Raw genomic sequence first — 27,153 nt, 5'->3', positions numbered from 1 at the left:
TTAGCGTACAGATATTTAATTTTGGTGTCCAAGCAGGAATTGACATCTCTTTTGCATTGCTTACTGTCAACATTAAAAGCATTTTATCTACCCAAGCATTTTATCTATACCAAATTATTGAAGAATGTTAAACGCAGAGTATTCCTTGAAAAGCGCTTAAAGCTGTGGCTTTAACTGCTTATTACTATTTCCTAGTAGGACTGTAGGAGTCTCGTTACATTCCGGCATAAGTTTTAAGAAATATTAAAAAATGCAGGTGAAAGAAAATTAGTAAAATAAAGGTCTCACTTGTATATATTAGTTTTAAATGATATGTAAGTAGAATGAATTAGTGGTATATGAGGCCTATTTAATTACCATTTATAATAATCATGAACTAGATTCCTAAACAGACCAAAATAGAAAAACGAGACTTTTATTTGCGGATAGAGGGAGTACTAGTTTCTTAGTTTAAAATTTTGATATAGTTAAACTAAATATATTGTGAAATAATTTCTATAAATGAAAGAAGAATATTTTTTGTTGATGTTCGATTCAAGAAGCATAGAGCTTTAATAGTACTCCCTCCGTCCCACAAAAGATGTCACACTTTCCTTTTTAGTTTGTCCCACAAAAGATGTCACATTTCCCTTTTTGGTAAAAGTTCTCTCTCACATGAATATAAAAATTATATTTTCTATCTCCATTTAACACAAAAAACAAAACCTCCTAAAATCTTGTGCCGTCCCACAAGTGTGACATCTTTTGTGGGACGGAGGAAGTACCATTTACATACATGAGTCAAACTCGAGTTGAAACTCGAATAACATTATAGAGTAAGAGTGTCCACTATGAAGGACACAGTGGCCGCCAAGGGAGGTGGCGCGGCCGCACCTCCCTATAGTGGAGGACGAGGGCGGACGGGGCAGGGGGTGGAGGACGCGGGCGCGCCAGCCACTTGGCGGGGACGGGGCGGTGGAATGGAGGACGCGGCTCCCTATAGCATCAGGGCCCGAGGAGCCGCGACAGTGGACACCTTTTTTTTATTTTTTTATTTTTTTTACAGTTTTTTTTTAAAATACTCCTTATTTCACTTCCGTTTCACTCTCATTCACACACATTTACACACTTTAATTTTTTTTTATGTTAAAGTGTGTTTTTTTTCTAATTATAATTGTATGATAATTTTTATTCGAATTGAACAAAAATATATCAATAATTAATAAAATATTATGATTTGTGTCGGTAGACAAGTCCGCTGAATAACTGGACAACTGTTTTTGTTGCTTGTCTACCAGCCATGTCCACACAATAGTGCCAGTTTGGTACTAGTAATTAGGTGGCAAGCCAAACATGAACAGTGAGACATAGTAACTGTGACTGGTACGGATCCATAGAACTTGGGTGGGTTGAGAGTTCAAGATACGTGTCGACAGATCAATGGCCGAACTAATAACATAAATCGTCCATCTTGACAACTACATCCACATAGACTTCTCTGGCAATCATATCCTCTCGTCTCTTGGCGCTTCAATCCGGCCTTTATTAAACACCGGTAAGAGAGATCAGTATCCCCCTTGTTATGTATTTTATGTGCTTTCCTAAACCAAAGTTTTAGCTATGTCAGTCTCCTTGATCAAATTTGAAGTCAAGAATAGAACACAAAGAAACAAAATTGAAAATGAATTATCATATGTATCTTTCTCAACATAGTCCATTTAATTAGTGCTACATTCCTTGGATCTGACTAAATGGAAACTACTAACTAGTTTTATACTACTTCCATTTTGTGAAGTTAGGATGTAATCACCTCTTTAAAGATCTCGGTCTCTACGTAGGAGTATTTTAATGTCTTTGAAGATTTATTAAGAATATAATGACACATCATTTTAAACTCCTCAAAAAAAAAAAAAAAATTACTTATCCGTCCACCAATACAAGGGGAGTTTGGATCCGACACGAATTTTAAGAAATGTATCCCTCTATCCTAGAATAAGGAATAAGAGTCCTATTTAGTTATGATATTGGTTTTAAGAAATCTAAAGAAAAGTGAATTGAATAAGTTAGTAGAATATGAGTCTATGAGGCCTATTTAGTTATGAAACGGGTTTTAAATGTAAAAAGAAAAGTAGGTTGAATAAGTTAGTAGAATACGTGTCTCATTTATATATAGTATTAGTTTTATAATAAAATGTGACTGGAATAAGTTGGTGGAACGTGGAGCCTACTTACTATTTATGGTAAAAGTGAAATAAAACTCTTATTATGGGACGGACCAAAATAGTAAAACATGACTCTTATTATGGGATGGTGAGAGTAGTTTTATACTCACTCCGTCCCATAGTAGGATTCGTATTTGTGGTAGGCAAGAGTTTTAAGAGATGTAAAGAATATTGAGTTAGTAAAGTTAGTGGAATATGAAGTTCATTTTTTTATATTGATTTTATAATAGAATGTGGGAGAAATGAGTTAGTAGAATGTGAAACCTACTTACCATTTATGATAAAAGTGGAATGTGACTCTTATTATGGGACAGACCGAAATAGTAAAATGTGACTCTTAATCTTAATGTGGGACGGGGGGGGGGTAATAAACCCTACTTTTATATTTTAATTTTATAATAAAATACGATTAAGATAAAGTTAATGAAACATAAGATCCATTACCTAAAAAAATAATTAAAAAATTTATTAGTGGACATAAGAGTAATCCATAATTTTGTTTCTACAAATTGAAAAACAGTTGTACTATTAATATCACTTACTCCCTCCGTACGCCGTTAAGAGTCTCATTTCTTGGCGACATGGATTTTAAAAATTGTTAAAAAAAATGGATGGAAAAAAGTTTGTGGAATATGGGTCCCACTTGTATATTAGTTTTAAATGAAATGCGAGTGAAAAAAGTTAGTGAAAGGTGAGACCCTATTACAATTTATGGTAAAAGTGAACCAGGAGGACGGACTAAAGTGACAAAACGGGACTCCTATTGGTGAACGGGGGGAGTACATAACATCGAAATCCAAAAATAGAGTCAAATTTGGTGTACTTTTGACAATTAGTTTTAAATTAAATAAAAATACTACTACTATTACTCCCTTTGTTCCACGAATACAAGTCTCGGTAAGTGTTAATAGGGTTCCATATTCCACTAATTCATTTGACTCACATTTTATTTACAAATAATATATACAAGTATCAAGTAGGACATAAATGCTATACATTGCAATATATTTCCTCCGTCCTATAAGAATATGCAAATTTTTTTAAGTTCGTCGCATAAGAATATGCATTTTCCAATTTTAATAAAAACCGTTGAATGCATGTTTATTCATTGAAATTTATTCCTATATATTTAGCGACTTCTCTTGGCATCAGAGTTGGCAATCTTATCCTTTCTCTTCGTGGTTCGTTTATACCTTTGGCTGTAAGTGATATTTTCCCACTTCATTTCAATTTTTATTTTTCAGTTGATTCATTATTTGTTGCATTATATGTACTAGGAATGATAATGTGAGCTCCTTATATGAGTATCACTCTCATTTGACGCATGTTTAATACTATTGGTTTTTATTTATATATTTAGTTTGATTCAAAAACAATAAAAAATGTAATTGAAAATTTTAATTTTATAAAATTAATAAAAATGAAAGCTTGATTTGTTATTTTATTTATTTATTTGAAATTATAGAAAAATTGAGCATTTCAAGCTTTGATTTTAATGAAATTAAAATTTCCAATAACATTTTTTGCTGTATTATAATCAAACTAAATATATAAATCGAAACGAACAATACTAAACATGCCTCAAACGAAAATTATGCTCACATAAGAAGCTCACATAACGTATATAGCATATCATTCCTCTCAAATATACATAACATATATATGTGTTTTATAAGTCAAAATTTTAGGAAATATATTAGGTGTGGTTCAAGTTCATAGAAATGATAAGAAATTTGGCCCAAGTTGTAAAACTAGGCCCACGCTGTTTGGAGGTGGAATACCCCTAAAACAAATCTCATCTTTCGGGTGGTTTTTATTCCTACATTGAGTAGCCTCAAATTCCTAATTTACCGCTCTGATATTGGTGTTCCCCTAATAAATTAGGCTTAAATTGGAGGTATTACGGTCATACAACACACCTGATCAATTCAATAAAAATTTAAAAAATCAATCAGTGCATTTCTTGGTTAATTTAGACAACAATGAAAACCATAAACCATCAGTAAATCTGGTCTACAATTAATTCTTAGCTCTACCCATATCGAACAAAACGAACACCCTTTAATTTGATCGGACTAGATGAGTAAAGAATATTTGCATGATATGATAACTAATATTTTGATCAGTTCTAATCAATTGAATTTCTTTATTTATATCACTTAGCTGGAAATAAAACGGGATTAAGTCTATATTGAGCATCCATGCATCTTATCCAATGATATAAACAAATAGTAGAATGCATCAATTATGTTATTTTAAATCTTCCAAAACCTGGAAAAAAATGAAGAGATAGGGACATCGTTTAGTTTATCTTGCTTCATAATTTTCTTTTGCTTTTATATCAGCTTTGAGTAAACTGGTTTATTATTCTTTTGTCATTTTGCTATTTTTATCACCACGAAAAACTTGTCACGATTTTGTTTCGGCCAACTCATAAATTTTGTAATTAATAGGAGCCTTACTCATTTACTCATAATTAGAGCCAATCAAGTTAACCCATCATATGTTGGTTAGCTAAAATTTAATTGCGGCTAACCGGCTATTGCATTGAGCTGAAATGTTGTCGGATCACAAATTTCCAATTCTAAAGTCTAAACTTAAGCATAATCAGGCTAAAAGCTAATAAAGGAATGTAGTATTTTTTTAAAGACCCTATATTTATAACAACTACAAAAATTAAGATATTAATTATGACAAACATAAAATGCAATGTCTAAAATATTCCAAAAAGTCCAAAATTACATAACATAAAACCAATGATAATTGATTCAATAATAGTTTGGCCTTATAGAAACAAAATTTCTATGGAAATGATTCTAAAATATACACTTACATTTAGGGATTTCAATCCAACCCGAAACCCGTAGGTCAGCCCGAATAGGCCGGTAATATTAGTCGGTTAGTACAATGTCAAAATAATGACACGAACACAAACTTTAATTCAAATTGATGGATTTAATTTTAATTTATCTTTGTTTGTATTGTAATTGATCGAGATGAAATGCTTCTCTCCAACTATTCTTCAAGAAAACTATAAAATTTGAAGATTTTATAGGATTCTAAAAGTAAGAATCGAAAAAAATATCCAAAATTTAAAATCATTTTATAGAAATTTTTTTTGATATAAGAGATTATTTTTCAAAGTTTTGAGGCCCGAATAGCCGTAGGTTAGCCCTAAATCCAGAGGGTTAGGGGTAGGGTCGAAAATATATGACCAGAAAAATTCATAATCCGAATAGCCTGCACCCAAATAGCCCGGTAATCCAGGTGGGTTGGCCTGAACCCGAATGAGTTAGCCCAATTGACATCCCTACTTACATTCTTCTTCTACATCGAGAATATATTGAGCTCTAATTTAGGGAATTTACTTTGAGCTTGTAGTCATTTTACTCTTTCATTATTATTCCTTTGCCCAAGATAGTTAAGTTGTATTTTTTTGTCCAAGGTAGTTGAGTTTTTTTTTTTTTTTTTTTTTGCAAAAACTGTTATCCTTTCTCATACTTAACTCTCTCTTCATTTCTCTTATTCTTTTATTCTCTCTTATTTTACTCTCTCTACTTTAACCTTACCATATCAATTTTCTTAAATCTTGTGCCTAGAAAAATGCCCCAACTACCTTGGGACGAAGAAAGTATTAAAGACTAAGTACAATATTAAAATATATTCTCTCGTTCCCAAAAAATAGACAAACTTATATATGACATAAGTTTTAATGTCCAATTGGTAAAGTAAGTAAGAAATAGAAAAAGTAACAAAGAGAGAGGGAAAAATAGTGGAAGTACTGGAAGTATTTTTAGTAGATTGTGGATTAATCTATTTTATGGGAATGAGGAAATAATATTCTTTGGTAGTATAAACTTTACAACAAAAATAGAGTTTCACAATAGAATATAATTGCAATCACTTATTTAATTATTTATTTTATTATGATCACGTGTTGAGTTAGTAGTCAAATAAGAAGAAATAATATACTCCTTCTGTTCCATAATAGGAGCCACTCTTATTGTGAGCACGGATTTTAAAAACTGTAAAGAATATTGGGTTGCAAAAGTTTGTGGAATATAAAATCTATTTTTTTATATTAGTTTTATAATAAAATATAAGTAAAGTAGGTTAGTGGAATGTGAAACCTATTTATCATCTATTATAAAAAAAATTGTGATTCTTATTATGGAATGGATCAAAATAGCAAGGTGACGAGGAATTATGCAAGAATAGTACATATGCCAACCCACTATACTAGCCCATTGAGTACCAGGTCATATCCTCAAGTTATGGGCTAATGGGTGCAAACCGACTTTTATTGGGTTACAAATTTTTAATTCAACCGTGTAACTTTAGCAGGTTATTTGATCAACTCGCATATTTCGAGAGAGATGGATATCCATACTCACAATACTCAATCTATCAATGATAATAAACTCAATTTGAAATAATATTTAAAATGAGACCTCACTCCTTCAATTTGATTACTATAGGTAGTAGATTGATGGATATCCATACTCACAATAGTCAATCTATCGATGATAATGAACTCAATTTGAAATAATATTTAATATGAGACCTCACTCCTTCAATTTGATTATTATAGGTAGTAGATTATTTGCAATTACATTTTGGTTTTTGGATTAAAATAGATAAATCGGGAGTAATACAATCCAAAAGAGGAAATACATAATGAAAATTGAAACGAAATTACAATGACAAATTCGAAACAGTAAATTGTTAATGTAATAATAAGCCGGGTCGAGGAGGCCTCTTTCTGCAAGACGAAATACACTCAGGTAGTGCTCTCGGATTGGCGTGCCGTCCCCAAAGATAAAATGACTTCGTCTCGGATGAAGCAACACCGCTATCAGCAGAGCTCCGACGAACTGGATGGAGGTGAGGACTGAGCTTATGAAGGATAGTGCACAAAGAGAGAAGGAGCTTATGCATGCAAAATGTTTGAGTGTGGTGTGTGGAATGCATGGAATGACTAACTTATTTATAGGCTCAATCCACTACAAGGGTCAACACAACCTTGATGGCTGTCATTATTGCGAGGTTGTAACCACCAAGCATTTCAAACCGTTACAGGAGCTAGAGAGGTTGATCCTGGACAGACGTTTTGGGATCCCGCTTGACGAGGTGTCATACTGACGAGGTGTCATCCCGCTTGACTCGCTGACGTGGAAACGTTGGTGGTCTAAAAAGAATTAGACTAGCCTTGGTCAAGCCCAAGCACCCAGGCCCATGACCATGCCCAAAGAACAGTCCAAAGACCACTTAAAGACCAATTGTCAAGATCCAAGTCCGCGGACTCGGACACGAGCTCGAGAATGAGTCTCACCTTATTAGAGAAAAAAGTAATTAAAGTGTTATTAGTGGAGAATGAGTCTCACCTTATTAGAGCATCCGTAATGGGGCAGACGATCCACGGTAGACGAAGGTGGACCCTTCCTCCGCGGACGATGGCCTCGGATTACGCATCATCTGGCCTATCGTCCGCCACATTGCGGGGGACGCGGATGACAGGCACAAATGATGCGACGTGTTTTCATTTTTTTTTGATTTTTTAATATTTTCTTAATAATATATACCTCATTTCTCGTTCCATTTTTCACACCAATCTTTTTTTCCATCTACATTCTCTTTCACTCTTTAAAAATGAATCCCATCAACGATTGGAGTACCTCAGAGGGCATTCTCGGGTCTTAGTCGATTGCATTCATGAGAATGCGGCAGATTGCTTGGACGAAATGTAGCGTGAGCGTGAACAGGTGGAGCAGATCCAGAGGCCAATCTAATGTCGGACCTTTGTCCCCCGCGAGCATGACGTAGCTCACTAACATCGGTTTGCAGACTATTTAGCCGATGAACCACGGTGGGGCTCGACGGTTTTTTACTGCCGATTTAGAATGCAGCCAGATCTTTTCTCCGCATTGTTCATATGTTGGAGGCACGTGATACATACTTCCAGTATCGGCCTTATGGCATCGTCAGACCCGAACTAAGTGCACAGTTGCGCTCCGGCAGTTGGCCTAAGGCACCACAACGGATATGTTCGACCAGTATTGACGTTGAGGAGACAACTGGCTGAGAGTGCCTTAAGAAATTTTGCAAGGGAGTTGTGGACGCTTTCCGCAACACATATTTGCGAAGGCCGACCGTTGATGATTGCCAGACCCTAATGAACATGCACGAGAGGGTGCACGACTTTCCTGAAATGCTAGGGAGCATAGATTGCATCGGGAGTGGAAGAACTGTCTAACGGCGTGAAGAGGCCAATTTTACTAGTGGATTAAAGAGCTGCCACCCGACGATAATCCTCGAAGCCATCGTTGACTATCGACTCTGGATCTGGCATGCTTAATTCGGTGTGCGGGATCGAACAACGACATCAACGTCCTGAACACATCATACCCTTTCATCGAGCAATGCAGTGGCAACGACCCAACCATCGAGTTCACTGCAAATAGATGCCAGCATCATATGGGGTACTACTTGACAGATGACATGTACCCGGGGTGGCCTGTTTTTCTGTAGACGATCAGCTTCCCAACGAATCGAAAGAGAGCATTATTTTCACAATGGCAGGAGGCTGCGCGGAAGGATGTGGAGCGGGCATTTGGTGTGCTCCAAGCGCGTTGGGTAATAGTGAAAGGTCCAGTGCGTTTCTGGTACAAGGAAGTCATCGCCCATGTCATGTATCTGTCCATCATCTTGGATAATATGATAGTCGAAGACGAAGGTGCTGGAGTCACCAATTGGGGCGATGGGGAAGTTGGACTTAGCTCCTGTACAATGACCCTGCATCACGTTCGATGGTTACCGATGTGCTACAATGAGGTTCTAGCGGCACAGGCCTCAATGCGCAACCAACAAGACCATGCTCGACTCAGGTCCGACATGGTTGAAGAAATTTGGGCACTCATGTATCCGTGCATCATCTTGGATAACATGATAATCGAAGACGAAGGTACTGGAGTCACCGATTGGGGCGATGAGGAAGTTGGACCTAGCTCCTGTGCGGCAACCCCGCATCACGTTCGATGATCACCGATGGGCTACAATGAGGTTCTAGCGGCACAGGCCTCAATGCGCAACCAACAAGACCATGCCCGGCTCATGTTCGACATGGTTGAAGAAATTTGGGCACTTAATCGCCATTGAAATTGTTGCTCTTTAAAGTTATTTCGTATTGTACTCTTTCGACTTTCAATAAAGTAAAGTTTTTTTTTTGTAGTGTTAAATTACAATTTTGTTATATTCAAATATTCATAAAAAGTAAAATAAATACAAAAGATAAATAAAATGCTATAGGGCAGACTATGGGGCGGGCTATAAGGTGCTCCACTGCAGGTGAATGAGCAGGAGGATAAAATGCTGACATGGAGGACTATAGGACGCCCCATTGTGAATGCTCCTAGATAGAAAAGAGTTTTCGAAATTTCAAAATACATATTCTTATAAGACGGACTAAAGAAAAAAGAGAGTATATTCTCGTGGGACGGAGTGTAGCAAGATTTGTAATTTACACCGTACTTAGCAAGTGAGTTGATTTAATTTTTAAATCTAGACCGAATCCGGTGAATCTACACCACTAGTGCCAATTCTGTCGTTGGACATTCAAATTTCAATTGAATCACAACATATACCATGGATGTCCTCCTATGAAGTGTCAACCATATACAGTAAACATGTCCATTTTTCTTTTCTGCATCAATCCACTCACTTCCCATGCAGGTCACATTAATTTACATAAATAAATATTCATCCGATCCAAGAAAAATGAATCCTTTATTAGAAGGCAAGATATTGTATGCAATTATATTTTATTATTTTATATTCCTTCATCCCCACTTAATTATCATTCTTTTTTATTTCGGTCCGTTCCTATCTAATTAACACACTTTATTTTTACCATAAATGGTAAGTAGGTTGCACATTCCACTAATTCACTTCACTCACATGTTATTATAAAACTAATATAAAAAAGTGGGTCTCCCATTTTATAACTTTTCCAACCAACTTTTCTTTACATTTCTTAAAACTCGTGCCCACTACAAGAATGACAATGAAATTGGGACAGAGGGAATATATAATACTGTCCCACTTATATAGTTTTATAATGAAATGTAAGTAAAATTGGTTGGTGGAATGTGAGGTCTACTTGTCATTTATAGTAAAAGTGAAATGTGGCTCTTATCGTGAAATGTCCCACCGCATCATATCGCTAATTGTGAATACTTAAGCTAATTTAATTTGCTAAAGTTGTAAACTTGACTAGTTTCGCAGTATTTGTGTTTCTAAAATCTCGATTTGTCTCGGCAGTGCACAGGAGAATGGAAGTAGAAGCCGCCGCCGCTGCCGCCTTCATTAATGTTGCAATTGAAAACATGATCAAAGTCTCGAAGGAGTTGTCACCAATCTTTGGTCTGCACAAGAATGCAGCAAAGCTAAGCGGGAATCTGGAAACTGTCCAGAACGTCTTAAAAGACATAGAGATGCAGACAATCCCCATTGGTGGAGCTGTCAAACACTGGCTGAAGGAGCTTGGAACTAAGGTGTTGGTTGCTGACAATTCTGTGGATGAACTCAAATATCATCTTCTCAAAGAAACCTACAGTTTCAAACTTCCCACCAACCAGGCTAAAGTACTTACATATTTCTCATCCAATGAAAAAGGTGCCCTTATTATCAATGAAATCAATGACGGGTTGGAATCCTTTAAGAATGAGGCAAACAAAATTGGCCTTGGGAAGGTGCCTACTCTGTCTCAAACTGATTCTCTTTCTGCTGATGGTGTTTTAGTTGGTAGAGATGAAGATATGCTCAAGTTAGCTGAGCTGCTCATCACCAGCACCTCAGAGGGGCGGGTGTTCTCTGTCCTTGCAATTCAGGGCAAGGCGGGGGTCGGAAGAACAATGTTTGCTAGAAAACTCTTCAATCATGAAAGCATCAAGGCTCAATTTGGCGAATTACGCATTTGGGTGGATGTTGGTATTGCTTTTGAACCAATCGATCTACTCAAGAAAATCCTTGCCACATTTACTTGTGATCAAGTTGAGAGTAGGGATGACATTCTAAAAAGGCTTCAACAAGCTATCAAAGGAAAAGCTTGTCTTCTAGTACTTGATAGTGTCTGTGTTGAAGATGTTCCGAGATGGAATGAGTTTGTAAATTGGATCAAGGAAGTTACTTCTATGAAAGGAAACATCATTATCATCACTACCAAAAATAGAAAGGTTGCTGATATGGTTAGCCCCGTTCACATTCATCCATTAAATGTCTTATCAGGGGATGAATGCTGGTCCATAATCAAATCCATAGCTTTTGGAAATTCAGATGTGCCATCAGGTTTTGAGACGACGGGAAGAAAGATTGCACCAATATGTGGGGGTTGTCCATCAGCCGCTAATTTAGTTGGGGGAATGCTTTGTGGTAAATCTCAAGAGCGCTGGGAGCTGATTGCGGGCTTGAAAGATGAGTGGGAGTGTATGTTAGACATATATGGATTGAGGTTGGAGAACTTGTCACAATCATCAATGAAGACGTGCTTCGCATACTGTTCAATTTTTCCATATGATTTTAAAATTGTGAAGGAGGAACTGATTGAGCTATGGATGGCAGAAGGATTTCTACAACCAAATGAAGGAGATGACATGGAGTCTACAGGAGAAATGCTTTTAAATGAACTTGTACAAAACTTAATGCTTCAAGCAGAGAGAGATGAAAATGGAAATGTGGAAAGTTTTGTGATGCACCATTCGATGCATGATCTAGCATCTTATATACTATTAGGTTCTCGTAATGGTGAAGATGGGTTGCTCCCAGTGAGATACATGATGATCCGACAAGAATCAAGTCCTATACAGAAACAAGTGGCAAAGCATTTGCGCACATTATTCTTGGAAGGTGAAATTTCTGATAAGATGCTTGTAGACTATACAAGTCTGCGTAATCTTAGACTTGCAAGAGCTAAAGAGTTGCCCAGTTCAATTATGAAATTGATACATTTGAGAAATCTTAATATCTCAAAGTCATCGATTAAACAATTGCCAGAGTGGATTGGTGAACTCTATAACTTGCAAACACTAAGAGCAGAAACAGAATATTTGTGGAAACTGCCAAGTTCGATGAAGTGCTTGATTAACTTGAGGCATCTTTATGTTCTCCGATGTGTAAAGTTACCAGCTGATATGGGGAGATTAACTAATCTCCGAACACTAAGGTACTTTGCAGTGGGTGAAAACAAGGGCTATCAAATTGAAGAGTTGAAGAGTTTGAACAATCTCAAAGGAGAAGTACATATTTCTAATTTGGAAAAGGTGCGTAACAAGGAAGAAGCAGCAAAAGCAAATATACATCGGAAGCAAAACTTATCTGAACTGGTGTTGAGTTGGAGTTTAGAAAGAGAAGGGCAAATAAATGACGAGAATGTGTTGGAAGGCCTCCAACCTCATTCAAACCTGAAGAAGTTAGGGATTGTAGGATTCAAAGGCAATCGATTTCCATCATGGACTAGGGAGATGGCTGTACGGGATGGGCCACTTGAGAACTTGACACAGTTAACACTCTCATCATGCTCAGAATGTAGGGAAATCCCAAAGCTGGAACACTTGAAAAATCTCAAATCTCTTTCTTTGATAAAATTGGAGAAGGTGGTGTCGATAGAGTCTCCGTTCAGTAATTTAATGTCGTTCTACATACGAGATTTAAAGAGATTACGAAGTCTCCCAGATTGGTTATTCCGTAAGAATCAGAATCTCTCAAAGTTGGAGATAACCGGATGCTCCGAATTGAAAAAATTACCTGATGGACTAGAAATGCTTCATTCTCTGGAGGAGTTGTATATAACAAATTGTGAAAAGATGACGATGATCGGCAATCCAGATGTCAGAGAAGGACAATGTATCCTCCGTGTGCTGAGGATTGTAGAGTGCATAGAGCTGATGGAATTGCCTTGTAAAATGTTGGAGTCGTGGGTGCCGTCGCTTGAGATATTAAAAATGTCTGAACTACAAAGCCTAAAGAATCTACCAATGCTTGTTGGCTGCCTCGCAAAATCAGCTCGTCTTAGAAAATTGGAAATCGGATGCGTTCCTCAATTCATGAATGGTTGTGAGTTTAAGGATTGGCATTTTGGCAGCTTGCAAAAGTTACATTTAGATGTTAGTGAGGAGAAAAGTCCTGACATTGAACAGAAGGTGGATGCTATCTTACAAGGAAATTGCAACTCACTCACTCGGTTATGCTTAGTAGGACAGCAAATTTGGGAGACGGTGCCAAAATCAATCGAACGTCTCACTGGTCTTTCTAAGTTAGACTTGCAGAAGCTAGGAATTGAAGAATTGCCTGAATGGTTTGGAAACCTCGTGTCTCTAGTGCAGTTAAATCTATCTAGTTGCAGCAAGTTGAAGCGCCTGCTTTCCCGGGAGACATTAGAGCGCCTCACTAAATTACGACATTTATATATTAACAATTGTCCGGAATTACGAATTGGATCTGCGTGGTGCAACGCTCCCCATCTCACCATCAAGCTTGATAACCGTTGGATTGAACCTTGTACTAAGTAAGTATTAATTGTTTCTTCTTTGTTACATCATACTCTCTGCTTTAATGACACGCATTTATTTCTCTGATTCAGTGAAATTGTTGATGGAGGTATGTCTTCTGCTGCTGTTGAATTTATTTTTAAGAGCCTTGGCAACACTTTAAAGGAAGACCGCTCTTCCATTGGAGATGTCCAACAGCTGCAGGGTGTTTTGAGCATTGCTCAGAGTTACTTGAATGACGCCCAGAACAAGTCCATTGGCGAACAGCCTGTCAAGGTCTGGTTGACGACGGTTCAAGCTGTGGCTTTCGAAGCTGATAAGGTTTTAAATGAACTCGACTATCATTATGAAGTGAGGAAATTGAAGAAGCCCAGGGCCAAGGATAAGTTCCTATCATGCATCTCATACTGCATTCGCTTTAACCGCCGACGAGATATAACTTTGAAGATTAAACAAATCAACCATTATTTCAACCTAATGATCTTTAGTGCAAAGTTGCTTGACATTGCTCCTGCTCCTGCTCCTCCTCTTCCTCGTGCTTTCTTTGAAACTAATTCATTGACTCTCGATCCAATCTTTGAGGGAAGGGATGATACTGTGGAAAAACTAGTTGAGAAGCTGACCACCGATATCCCGGGAAAAGCCATATTCTCCATCCTTGCGATTCATGGGGTGGCTGGTGTGGGAAAAGAAACGTTGACCAGGAAAATATTTAACCATGAAGATATCAAGGCTCGATTTGGATCGCATCTTTGGGTCCTTGTTTCTAGAGTTTCCAGTCCAATCATGCTTTTCAAAAATATCCTTTCAACGTTGACGTCTGAAACAAAAATTGGTGGAGTTGAGACCGAGGAAAGTATCCTCAAGAAGCTCCAACAAGTTTTGAAGGCAAAAACTTATCTTCTTGTTCTTGATGATATTTGCATTGAAGATGTTCCACAATTGGAAAAATTTATAAATTCAATATCGAGAGTATCTTCTACACGGGGAAATGCAATTATCATCACTACAAAGAAAGAAGAAGTTGCTTTATCAGTGAAGCCATTTTACCATTATCATTTGGAAGGCTTATCCATTGAAAATTGTTGGTCAATAATCAAATCAAAAGCATTTCAAAATGGAGGTGTTCAATCAGGACATGAGATCGATGGAACAGAAATTGCAAAAAGATGTCAAGGTTTGCCGTTAGCTGCCAATATATTTGGCGGAGTGCTTCACCATAAATCAAAACAAGAGTGGTCATCAGTCACAGAAAATTGGCATTCAGATAGTAAGGAAGCTGGGAATATCTCAAATATATTGAAACTGGGTTTTGATAGTTTGCCTTCGGTATCACTCAAGATGTGCTTAGCATATTGTTCAATTTTTCCTAAAGGTTGCAAAATTGTGAAGAATGAGCTGATTGAATTATGGATGGCAGAAGGGTTTCTTGACCCAAATGAAAGAGTTGGCATTGAACCAAATGAAAGAGTTGACATGGAGTCTGTGGGCGAAATGTTTTTAAATGTGCTTCTACACTATTCATTACTTCAAGTTGCAGAGAGAGATGCCAATGGAAATGTTTTGAGTTATATGATGCATGATCTTGTGCGTAATCTCGCAAGTGCTGTTTTAAAATCTGCACATGACTTATTTTGTGAAGATGCGGATAAAGATGATGCAAGTTCTGTAATATATTTGATGCGTACGTTAATCTTCCGAGGTGACGATATCACCATGTTCTGTGAAGATATCACCATGTTCGGGAGTTACAAATCTCTTCATGCTCTTACTATTGACTGTGACCGGGTTAGAGAGTTGCCGAGTTCCATTCGCGAGTTGAAACATTTGAGAAATCTTAATGTTTCAAGAACAAGAATTGAATATTTGCCAGACTGGATTTCTGAATTCCACTACTTGCAAACCTTGAATGCATCTACAGAATCTTTGAGAGAACTGCCAAGTACGTTGACGTACTTGATTAGGTTACGACATCTTTATCTCTGCCGTGGCGTAGATTTGCCTTCCGAGATTGGGAGATTAAATCATCTGCAAGAGCTGATGTTTAGAGTGAGCGAGCAGAAGGGATACACAATTGAAGAGTTGGGAAGTTTGAACAATCTCAAACAACTATACATTGAGAACCTGGAAAAGGTACATAACAGTGTAGAAGCCAAGAAAGCAAAATTATCTGAGAAGGAAAACTTACTTTCCTTGACGTTAGAATGGGATGAAAATAGAGAAGGTGAAAAAAATGATGATGATCCTCTCGATAAAAAGAAAGAAATAAATGATGCGGCTGTGTTGGAAGACCTCAAACCTCACCCAGGCTTGCAGATGTTAAAGATTGCAGGATTTAAAGGCGAACGTTTTCCACCATGGGCTCAAAAATTGACAGGGTTTGACATGCTAATTGAGATAACACTCAGTGGCTGCCAAGGATGTCAAGATATCCCGGAGCTGGGGCAGTTGAAAAAGCTCAAAACGCTTAGTTTGTGGAGATTGAGCAATGTGACGTCCATAAATTCGTCATTCTACGGTAATATTGATGGAGCTGTAATAAGCTTTCCAGCACTCGAAACCCTCTTAGTGACAGATATGGCTGAGCTGAAAGAGATACAAGATTTTGGCAAGGGAGTGGAGGTATTTCCAAGCCTTGTATCCTTGAAAATCTACTGGTGCAACAAATTGGAACGTCTCCCATCTCAGTTCTTCCTTAAGGCTGGTGGACTCAAAGAACTGGATATAAGGCATTGCTCCATGTTGAGTAGATTTCCTGATGGTCTACACATCCTAGACCATCTAAAGTCGTTGACTGTAAAAGGTTGTCAAAATCTGGAGTGGATAGTAAATCCAGAGAGCGGAGGGAGCTTAAATTCCCTTTGTAGTTTGGAGATTCGTGATTGCCAAAAGCTGACGGCAATGGTAGAGCCACAGGGGCCTTCGCTCAAGAAAGTATCTATGTCGGAACTAAAGAGCCTAGAGCATCTACCCATGTTTCTTGATTGCTTGGCAAACTCACATTCGCTAGCTCAACTAACCATTGTTGGCATACCTTATAAATTCACATCCAATACTCTTATTAAGAATTGGCCTTTCCAGAGATTGCGAAAATTAGAGATTGATTTAACTATGGAGTACTGTTCAAGTGTAGCAGTTGAGGAGACAGTCGATAACATGTTGCAAAACTGCCGCTCGTCACTCGGTGAGCTAAAGTTGACAGGGCTGTATAATTGGAAAGTTCCTGGATCAATTGAACGTCTCACTGCTCTTTATAGTTTGGAGTTGGAGAATTTTGGAGTTTTTGATTTGCCTGAATGGTTTGGGGATCTCTCATGTCTAAAAAGGTTATGTCTATCTATTTTTCCAAAGTTAAGGCATCTGCCATCGATGAAGCTTCTCACGGAGTTGCAGGAGTTCCACATTAGCAATTGTCCGAAAATACGGATGGAAAATGAGGGGCACAAGATTTTCCATCGCTGCATCACCTACGTTAATGGTCACCAGCTTTAGAGCTCCTGCTCAAATTGTAAGTAAAACTATTTTATTTCCTGCTTATCACATTTGGGTAAATATATTGATTTAAAAAATCCAAATAATACCTGCTTTATGAAAAATATTCGAAATTACAAACTGACATCAGTTTATGCCCTTACATTGTAAAGAAAAGAGTAAGTTTGATTTGTGTCACTAGAGAATTCCTTAATCTTCTTTTTCTCTTTATTAGTAGTACCTAAATTTTCAATTTCTCTAAACATGTCTTGTTTCAATTAAAAAAGTATCCACTTTCAATTGTTTTTACTTAAAATATCCCTACCTTTTTATGTATAGTAGAAAATGTCCCCAACTTTCTCTATCTACTAAAAATCATCAACTTTCAATATGATTATCCTTGAGGATGTCATGAACTTTAAAAATTTGTCATAAAATATCTGGTTATGTAAAATTCAGTGACAAAAAATTGATTCATCTCGCTAGCTAGATGAATCAATTTCCATCTCCCGAGTTTAAAATTGCCAAAGTTTTTGGGGAGAACACATAAAAGTGAAGGAAATTTTATGGAAAAAAAACTGAAGTTGTGAATATTTTATGAAAAACTCTTCAAATTGAGAGGATTTAGAATTTAAAGTTCCAAACATTTAAAGATCTAATTCCAAATCACATGCCGAGAATTGGAGCCTTCAACTCCAAATTCAATGTTTGGTACCACAAAAGTATTAGATTTGGAATTAATTCAAATCTTTCAATTCCACAATTTGAACATATCAAAGGTAGAAAATTAGAATTCCAAATAGTTATAAGATTAAATGTTTTCACTATATATCCAATATTTTCACTATATATCCACAACATACACTTCACACATTACATACACTTCACACATTACACACACTTCACACACTAGATACATTTCACATACTTCACATACTACACACACTACACATATGTCACACACTATATGCATTCCACACTACACACATTTGAGCTACACAAATTTCACACACTTCATGCATTTCACACATTTCACACACTTCACACACACACTACACAAATTACACAAATTTCACACGCTACATGCATTTCACACTATACGCATTTCACTCACTACACGCACTTCACACACTACACAAACTACACATATTTCACACACTACACAAACTACACATATTGCACACTATACACACTACACGCATTTCACACACTACACACATTTCACACACAATACACACACTACATGCAGTTCAGACACTACACACATTACACAAATTTCATACACTACATGCATTTCATACTACACACATTTCACACACTTCACACATTACACAAATACTACATGCATTTCGCACTACACACATTTCACACTACACGCATTTCACACACTACACACACTTCACACACTCTACACACGTTACACAAATTTCACACACTTCACACATTACACAAATACTGCATGCATTTCACACTACATGCATTTCACACACTACACACACTTCACACACTCTACGCACATTACACAAATTTCACACACTACATGCATTTCACACACTACACACACTTCACACACTCTACACACATTACACAAATTCCACACACTACATGCATTTCACACTACACGCACTTCACACACTACACATACTTCACACATTTCACACACTACACAAACTACACAAATTACACACATTATACATGTTTCACACACGGTACACACACTACACACATTCCACACACAACACACACTACACACATTTCACACACTCAACATTTCACACATCTCAAGCATCCAATTCTTGAAATTTTTTTCAGTTTTTAATTTTTTTATGCGAACCAAACCGCCTCGAAAAATTGAAATTTTTGAAAAAGTTTAAACTGAACTAACCAAAAAACTGAAAAACTAAACCACATTTGAAATTTTAGTTTGTGCATAGTGTGTATGTATTGTCTGTATTTTGTATATAATGTGTGTAGTCTATGTATATTGTGTGCATTGTGTGTATTTTTGTAAAATGTGTGCAGTGCGTGTATATTGTGTGCAGGGTATGGAATGTGTGTATTTTGTGTATGGTGTGTGTAGTGTGTGTATTTTGTATGTAATGTGCATAGTGTGTGTATTTTGTGTGTACCATGTGTATAGTCAAGAGTCTGCAGTGTGTGAAGTGGGTGTATTTTATAGTATATAATGTGTGTAGTCTATGTACATTGTGTGAGTATATGTATTTTTTTTAAAATGTGTGTAGTGCGTGTATATTGTGCTGTGTGTATATGGTGTGCACAGAGTGTGTGTATAGTGTGTATGTAATGTGTGTAGCGTGTTTAGATTGTGAAGTGTGTATTTTTTGTGTCTGTGTGTATAGTATGTGTATTTTGTATAAAGTGTGTGTATTTTGTATATAGTGCGTGTGCACAAATTTTTTAAGTTCTATTTCATATCAATTACTTTATTTTACCAAACATAGGACTTTAGAATTAAATTAGACTTCAATTCCTTCCAATTCAATTCCATAGAATTTGATCAATAATTCATTCCAATTCCAATTCCGTGTACCAAATGGAGCCTAATGATAATTATTGCTTGAATTGATGCAGGAAGATCAAGTCAGAAATTATCAAGACTAGTATTGTTTTCACTCATATAATGATAACAAATTCACTGTGGAAGAAAGGCCAGGTTAGTTTATTGGTGCGTAAATATTAACTGCACTAGAAGACCATTCTAATTTGTTTAATTGTACAAAAAAGCGTTTTACTTCAAATTTTCAATGCTAAATATAAGATCGGAGTATTGTGGAGCTAGATAATTAACTGAATGTTTTCATTCAATTATAATTAGATTGTTAAATCAAGCTAACCTTGTGAAACAGGCTGAATCTGCGTATGTTTTCTATAACACCCCACTTTTTCGAACCTTAATTTTTGAGATATAAATTTTTTGCATTAAATGCTTTTAATGCTATGAAGTATGTGGATTAAATGATGAGCGATTTATTGCATGATTCTCTGTGACCTAATTGCGATTTGGAGTTGAGTTTGAGTTGAATAGTCAAACTTGTTGATTATATAACGTGGCTATTGAATAGTCAATATTGTGGAAAATATGACGTAGCCGTTGAAAGGTCAATGTGTTGTAAATATGAGATGGAATTAAAAATGGTGGATTTTGTGATGCGATTGTGTAAATATTTTGATGCGGGGTAGAATAATATTATGGTGAATTATTTCCTAAGGGATGAGTGAGATTAAATAGGAGCATCATTATTTAATTGGAATTTTCGACCACTTCTATTTATTGGAAATGAATTCTATTTTTCGTGAATTTAATTATTCGCTTGGGATATTTATCCAAATTAAATCCAAAGTCCGATTATTCCTTATTTCCTCCATGAAATTTTCGACTTCTATGCCTACACATGGAGATTTTCAAAAATCTCCTATTTATGGTAGAAGGGATTATTTTATTATATTATTTGATCCCTTATTTATTCTTTTCCATGAATAAATTCAAATATCATAGCATATCTTACCATATCTAAGGAGATCTTGTCATATCCTATTTTAATTAATATTTGAAATTGATTCCTTATGGAGGAATCAATAGTTAACGCCACTTCCTAATTATTTGGGGAGGATTATTATTTTTATACTGCTCCATGATATTTTATTCTACTCCGTGAAATATCCAAATTAAATCATATGCTAATAAATAGCATAAAAATTCGAAACCCCCTTATTTCTCACCAATATTAACGCCACTCTCCTCCCATATCTCCTCAAATCTTTTTATTTATTTAATTATGAGATTATATGTTGCACTCTATAAATAAGAGACAAAAACCTAACCCTAGATCCCAAATACACGCCTCCCACTCCCCCAAATACACGCCTCCACTCTCTCCCACTCTCTCTCAATTTTCTTCTACTTTTCTCTAAGATTTCTTCATCTTATGAGAAGAATTCAAGTTGAAACTCAAGAATTTTTGAAGAATCAAGGCTTCTACTTTGTTTCTACCATTCATTCTATCGAGAAAAGGTATTTTTATATTAATCTTTCTCATCTAACTGATAAATCGGTGTTCTTGAACCCTCATGCATATAGAATGAGTGAAAAAGGGGAAACAGTTGATGAATATGGGGTGATGTGCATGTGTGTGTGCGTGTGTGTTCGTGTGTGTGCGTGTGGATGTGTTGAGGAACACTCATGCGTGACATGTTTTGATGATGGATCGGGCGTTGTGGTGCGAATAGAAAGTGATATGATAATCATGCCTTGATTTTTGAGTGATAATATAAAACGAATCGATGGGAAAAAGGGAAACGTTGGGAACATGCATGATTTTTGAATCAATGATTGAGACTTATGTGATACGCCTAAATTAAAGGTGATAACTTGCGCCCTCGACGTGATAGCAAGAGGAAGAGCGTACTTGTGATCTAAGGAGTCGAGGTGGGCTTTATTCACTAAACTCTTTTATTACCAAAATATTGATTACGGTGTTATAAGGGTGGATTAAAATGTTATGCCATGCTTGTGATTGTTTTGGTTATGTTGTGTGCCTGATGCCTAGTTTGTGAGTCCGCTCCATTAGGCTATAGGGCTATATAAACGAATTCGGGCTGAGTAGGGCCGCAAACCCTATCAGGCTAGTGTACACAGTTGGGATCGGGAGCCGTCCTTGCTAGTCGGCCGGTCTCGTGGGCGAATAGTGTGGCCACACTTTCGTCGCACTATGGAACTGTTGATTGTTGAGAAAATAGGAGGAATTGTTTGACTGGCCAGTCTATGAAATTATTTTGTGATACTCGATGATATTCTTTTAAAAATGCAAACTCGAGTTCACTATGGTAAGGATGACATATCTACTAAAAATGTTTTGGCATGAGTTCACTGAGTATGTTTAAAATACTCAGCCCTGCATGTGTTTTCTCTATGTGCAGGTTGAGCGGCGACGAGCGGTTGGCGGTGTTGAGCAAATAAATTGAATGATAATATGATTGTCTTGAAACATTGAGTGGGGTTGTGTCTTCATATATCACTTCACTTTTCTCTTGGTTGCTTCCGCTGAAACATGAAACTTAGTATCGTTTGTTTTTGAACTTATTCATTTTGGTTTAGAATATTGAGACATAAAATGCGTTTTTGGAATTATATTAAACTCTTGTCTTTTGAGCATAATTTACGATATCTATTCATCATTGATTTTTCTTGATTAAGCCGTTGACTTATTGCTTTAATAGTTCATTAAATGCCTTGGTCAAAACCCTTTAAATGAAACCCTAGCCTATGTTCTTGTTGCTTTAAGTCCGCCTAGGTAGCGATCGCCGTATTTATTATACCATAGAATGTCGGGCTGTTACATTTTCATTCTTGAAACAATCAGCCGTGGATCAGGGAATGGACTACACAGAAATATTCAACGTTTTCAGCCAATTGTCACAAGATTGTATGATATAGATCATCAACTCCTTTTGGGGACATCATCGACTACATCCCTCTTCGGAACTTTTGGTATGATTGTTTTTTTTAAATATTATAACATCCGTGTGTTTGGATTCTTGATAAATTGATTTCACTGCTTTAGTACTATCATGTAGCCGGGACCAGGACCTAGATACAGGTGAAGAGTCAATATTGTGTGTAATAACTAATAAGTGTAAAATCAGATCTTTAGTCACGCATGAGTCTCATGCAATTTAGAAGTAGAACTAGAAGCTTAGTTAGTGAGAAGGATAGACCAAACACAGTTCTGTCCGAGGTCCAGTTATCTTGGTTCCTCCATGACTACGCCGGCCACGGCCGATACTCCACCGGATACTCCGGTAACGGCGGTCACACCGCCCACAATGGAAAATGAAGTAACAGCTTCACGGGAAAAGGAAAGCACGGTCATTACCTTCATGGCGAAGGCGAAAACAAAGAAACAACAAAAGAAAAAGATGGGAGTCAAGCTCCGGACGTCAAAGCCCATATCGCCGGTGGTGTTCAAGGATGGCAAGAAAAGATGCAGAAACTCTAATTTGGTGCCAATGTCGCCCCTTCCAGAGGAAAGGGTTGCTAGAAAGAAGAGTCACTTTGATATGACCCTGGACACCAAGCAGGTGGAGCTTACCGGGGAGGAGATGAAGATGGGGAATAACTCATCAAAGGAAGAGTTGCAGAAATCGGAGGCGAACTTAGTAGAACACGGTGAAGAGGCCCAGGCACCGGTGCAGACAATGATAGAGCCGTCACCAGAAGTTCTACCGGAGGAACATGAACTGACGGAGGCTGAAAAGTACATTGACCTACAAGGTCCTTCCAACGATAGAGTAGGAGAGCTGGAGCAAAGTTTGTCCCTAGTGGTACATTTTGCACACTTAGCTATTACGGGGCAGCAGGTTGATAATATAGTTCTCATTGAAGAAGGAGAAAGGATACAAGAGGGGCTTCATGAAGATGCGAAAAGGAGTGATAATAGCGTCTCTCAAACCCTCTTCGATGAACAATTCCCCCCTCTAATCGCCGGCAGATCAAAGAAACTTATGAGAAATTTTGAGAACGCCCATGGAGGAAAAAGGCAAGAAGAAAGAACAGGGGAGGGGCTCCCACGGAAAGGAGAGTTAGGGAACTTAAATGGGAATAATATTGAGCACCCCCGGACCTTGGGCGAGACGGAGGGCCGGCCAAAACCATAGAGGGATGGTACAGGGACCTCCGACATAAAACCTTCTATGGCAGCTGTGCTCAAACGGGGAGAAGCTGTGCCTAAAATGAATGAGCCAGTCACCTTCCAACCAGATAAAATCAAGAAGATTGGATATGTGAGTCTCGTTGAGGGGAAACCATCGATCTACTTCTCCGGTGAAGACACACAATTTCTAGTTGAAAGGATGGGACACACAATTATTGGTAAGTTCTCACATTCTATTCCTTCGTCTCACCAAATACAGAAATGCCTGAGTAATATGAAATTTATTGGAGGTGTCTCATGGAAATACATCAATACATCAAGTGGAGGATGCAACGGACTACGCGAAGTTGTTAGTGGGGCAGAATGGTATGCCGGTTTGGTATGTGGATAGACATCCGATGAGAGTGTTCCGTTGGTCGCCGAAATTCAACCCTTATTTCGAAACTCCAATCGCAGCAGTATGGTGCAATCTAGTGGGGCTGCCTATACATCTTTTTGAAAAATCAGCTCTATTCGCGATAGGCGGAATGCTAGGAAATCCTTTCTAAGTCGACCATGCAACGGCTTCCCAAACAAGATTATCATTCGCCAGGATATGTGTGGAAATAGACATCTCAAAGCCGCCTACGGAGGAATTTATAGTTGACATTATGGGAAGGGAAGTGGTTCAGAAGGTGATATGGGATAAGATACCACTGTTTTGCAGGGAGTGCCACCACGTTGGACACTCTAGCTCGGCATGTTATGCCAACGGTCAAAGGGAAAGACCGATGAAGAGGAACTACCACACACCTAGACACAACAACTCAGCCGGGACACAACAACAAAGCCGTTATCAACCAGTGGCAGGAGAAAATGACTTGGGGAAGATAGAAACACACCAAAAATTGCAAACAGAGGTACCTAATCAAGATCATCATGAGGCTTCGGCTAGTAATGAGAGACAATATTGGAGCAATGATAGAAGAAAGGAACACAATAAACCGAGCCATGGAGCGGAGAGGCAGAGGGAGGTGGATGAAGACGAATTCCAAAAACAGAGGAGAAGGAGGGGACCTAAGCAAAGTCACCCGAAAATGAACAATAGCGGGTTGCCTAGGATAAACTCAACCGGGGATATCGGACAGCAACGATTTGCTGCCAAACCACAGGACAACCAAGCTAGAGTTCTCCATCTCAGTGACCCACAGAAATCCAACCAAAAGCAGGAAATGACTTCGTATTCGGGGAGGCTTGATGAAGCATGGAAAACATTCGTGAAACCAAGCTACTATAAGCAGCTCGAAGACGGAAGGTTTGAAATGAATGACATAGAAGAAGGGTATGAGGAGGAGGAGGAACCTAACACCATGCTGCTAGATCAAGAGGATGGCACAAGGCCACCAGAAGGTGCGTTTAGCATGCTCCCCATATCGGATGGAAAAAATGATGAGCAGATGAAGGAAAGGGGGCAGTCCGCCTCACACAACGTTACTCCCCAATGATGATAAGCCAGTTCATGTTTTGGAATGCTAGAGGCCTAGCCAACGCAAGCACTCAACGTATCCTAAACCGATTAATTAAGTCACACAAACTTGTTGGGGATAATCGCAACAGAAAATGCAAATTAAATAAATCCACATAAGAATCTATTTAGGTGATTATGTGGGTCGATTCAATTTCATGCTTGAACATGTAGAAACATATAATTGCGCAATTAATCACATAATTTAAATTAAATTATGTTATTGAATACTTACAACAATGATTCTCCAAAGAATCGAAGTGGCTTGCTACTTCTCCACGTGTAGATCTTGAAGTTTGATTGTGAATGCAAGACCAAAGATCTTCTAACCTATGACCCTTAACTCTATAGATCTAAATTCCTTGTGGGAGGAATCTCTTAGAAATTATAAGAATCTTGAAGGAGAAGACAAGAAAGCCAAGTGTGGAGGCTAGGGTTTTTGTGATTCCCTTTGTCTCATCTCCTTACATTCTTATTTATAGAGTTTATGATGGGCTAGGTTAGGGATCTATGGGGCTTGGATTGGGCCTCCCCCATTGGACCTTCTTTACTAATTAAATTATAACCCATAATTTAATATAAGGCAAATGGAATATTTATTGTGCCACTATAGAAGAAATATTGACCGCCCATCCAATCTGTGATTACAAGCAATCCGGGTTAACCTCTTTAATATATTATTTCCCGTGTCTAAGACTTTCTATATCCATTAATTAATTTGTAGTCTGCTATAGACTTTAAATTAATTAATATCTTTATTTCCAAGAGTTTGTCTAGTACGAGATGTATATTAAAAATATACTTTTTCTTTTCTATTTATTCTTGGATTAAATCCAAACCGGCCGGGTTTCCGAATAATAGAACTTCTCTCGAACACCTCTTGGGGATATAGTCAAACCACGCAGGTACACGATTCAATGTAATAATAAAACTGACATCATTCTAGTTATTAATTACTACTACACAAGATATCAGGAATATTGGGTTACGAAAAACCCGCACCTATTGATAAGTCAAAGCAGCGTATGATTAAATAACGTGTGTCCTATATTATTACAAAGATTAGGAAATATTAAATCTCCAAGACATCGTCTTACAGTAGATAGCAACAAAGACGTGTCTATACTTTAGATCCATTCAATGCTATACCACACCAGTGTCACTAGTCATTCTCAAGGTAAAGACGACTTTCGGATGGACACTGCAACCTTTCACGATAGGTAGCCAAAGCCTATCTAGGTTGTGAAAAAGTTTTACTTCTACAAGGTACCGGTTGGGCCACCTACTCTGATGACCTGTTCCACGACCCAACCTTCAATGTAGAAGACTTAGACTGATTTTACTTTCCGGCGTTTTAATTATATAATTTAATATATAATTAAATACGGTCAATACCCATTAAAGTAAAATACACAGTGTGAAGAAAACATTTATTATTCTCATTAAATGAAGAGTGTTTACAATATACAAGCAATTTATCAAATTCAAAAACTCGTAAAATGCTTTTTAGTATATATGTTCCAACAAAACTGTCACTTGTTGCAATTATAGAGCCTTTGGTCCCACCTAGGCCTGAAATTTGCAAACGACTGAGGCTTGAGTTTAAAGCTGCGAACATCAACAACCAAATTTGGATTCTTACGGAGAGGGAATGGAAAGTAGAATGCTATATCGATACAGAACAAATTCTTCACGTACAAATCAAATCAAAGGAGTTTAAGGCTCCCTTCTTTTTATCAGCAGTCTATGGTAAATGCTCGGGTGGA

At 37.4% G+C, this 27,153-nt stretch overlaps 2 protein-coding genes across 3 annotated transcripts; both read left to right on the top strand.

Moving 5' to 3' along the window:
* Positions 1-1,310: 1,310 nt before the first annotated feature.
* LOC125193533 (uncharacterized) lies at positions 1,311-22,388 on the top strand. Of its 2 annotated transcripts, XR_016128844.1 has the most exons (6): positions 1,311-1,534; positions 3,335-3,402; positions 10,518-13,758; positions 13,834-17,249; positions 19,805-19,886; positions 22,151-22,388. XR_016128844.1 is itself a non-coding variant. In XM_048091354.2 (5 exons), exons 3-4 carry the CDS (start codon positions 10,529-10,531, stop codon positions 17,231-17,233), a joined length of 6,630 nt encoding a protein of 2,209 aa, XP_047947311.2. In that variant the 5' UTR covers positions 1,311-1,534; positions 3,335-3,402; positions 10,518-10,528; the 3' UTR covers positions 17,234-17,249; positions 19,805-20,044. The 2 variants fall into 2 exon arrangements, 1 of the variants encoding a protein (XP_047947311.2); XM_048091354.2 differs by lacking the exon at positions 22,151-22,388 and having other exon boundaries at positions 19,805-20,044.
* On the top strand, positions 8,663-9,239 carry LOC125194544 (uncharacterized). The gene is made up of 2 exons (XM_048092804.1): positions 8,663-8,680; positions 8,781-9,239. The coding sequence occupies exons 1-2, from the start codon at positions 8,663-8,665 to the stop codon at positions 9,237-9,239; spliced, it is 477 nt and encodes a 158-aa protein (XP_047948761.1).
* Positions 22,389-27,153: the final 4,765 nt, after the last annotated feature.

This window comes from Salvia hispanica, chromosome 4, assembly GCF_029641045.1.
Source record: "Salvia hispanica isolate PSC_SH4W2 chromosome 4, Shi_PSC_v1, whole genome shotgun sequence".
Lineage (NCBI taxonomy): Eukaryota > Viridiplantae > Streptophyta > Magnoliopsida > Lamiales > Lamiaceae > Salvia > Salvia hispanica.
Note: the sequence above shows the minus strand (reverse complement) of the source record. Positions and strands in the feature narration are given on the sequence as shown.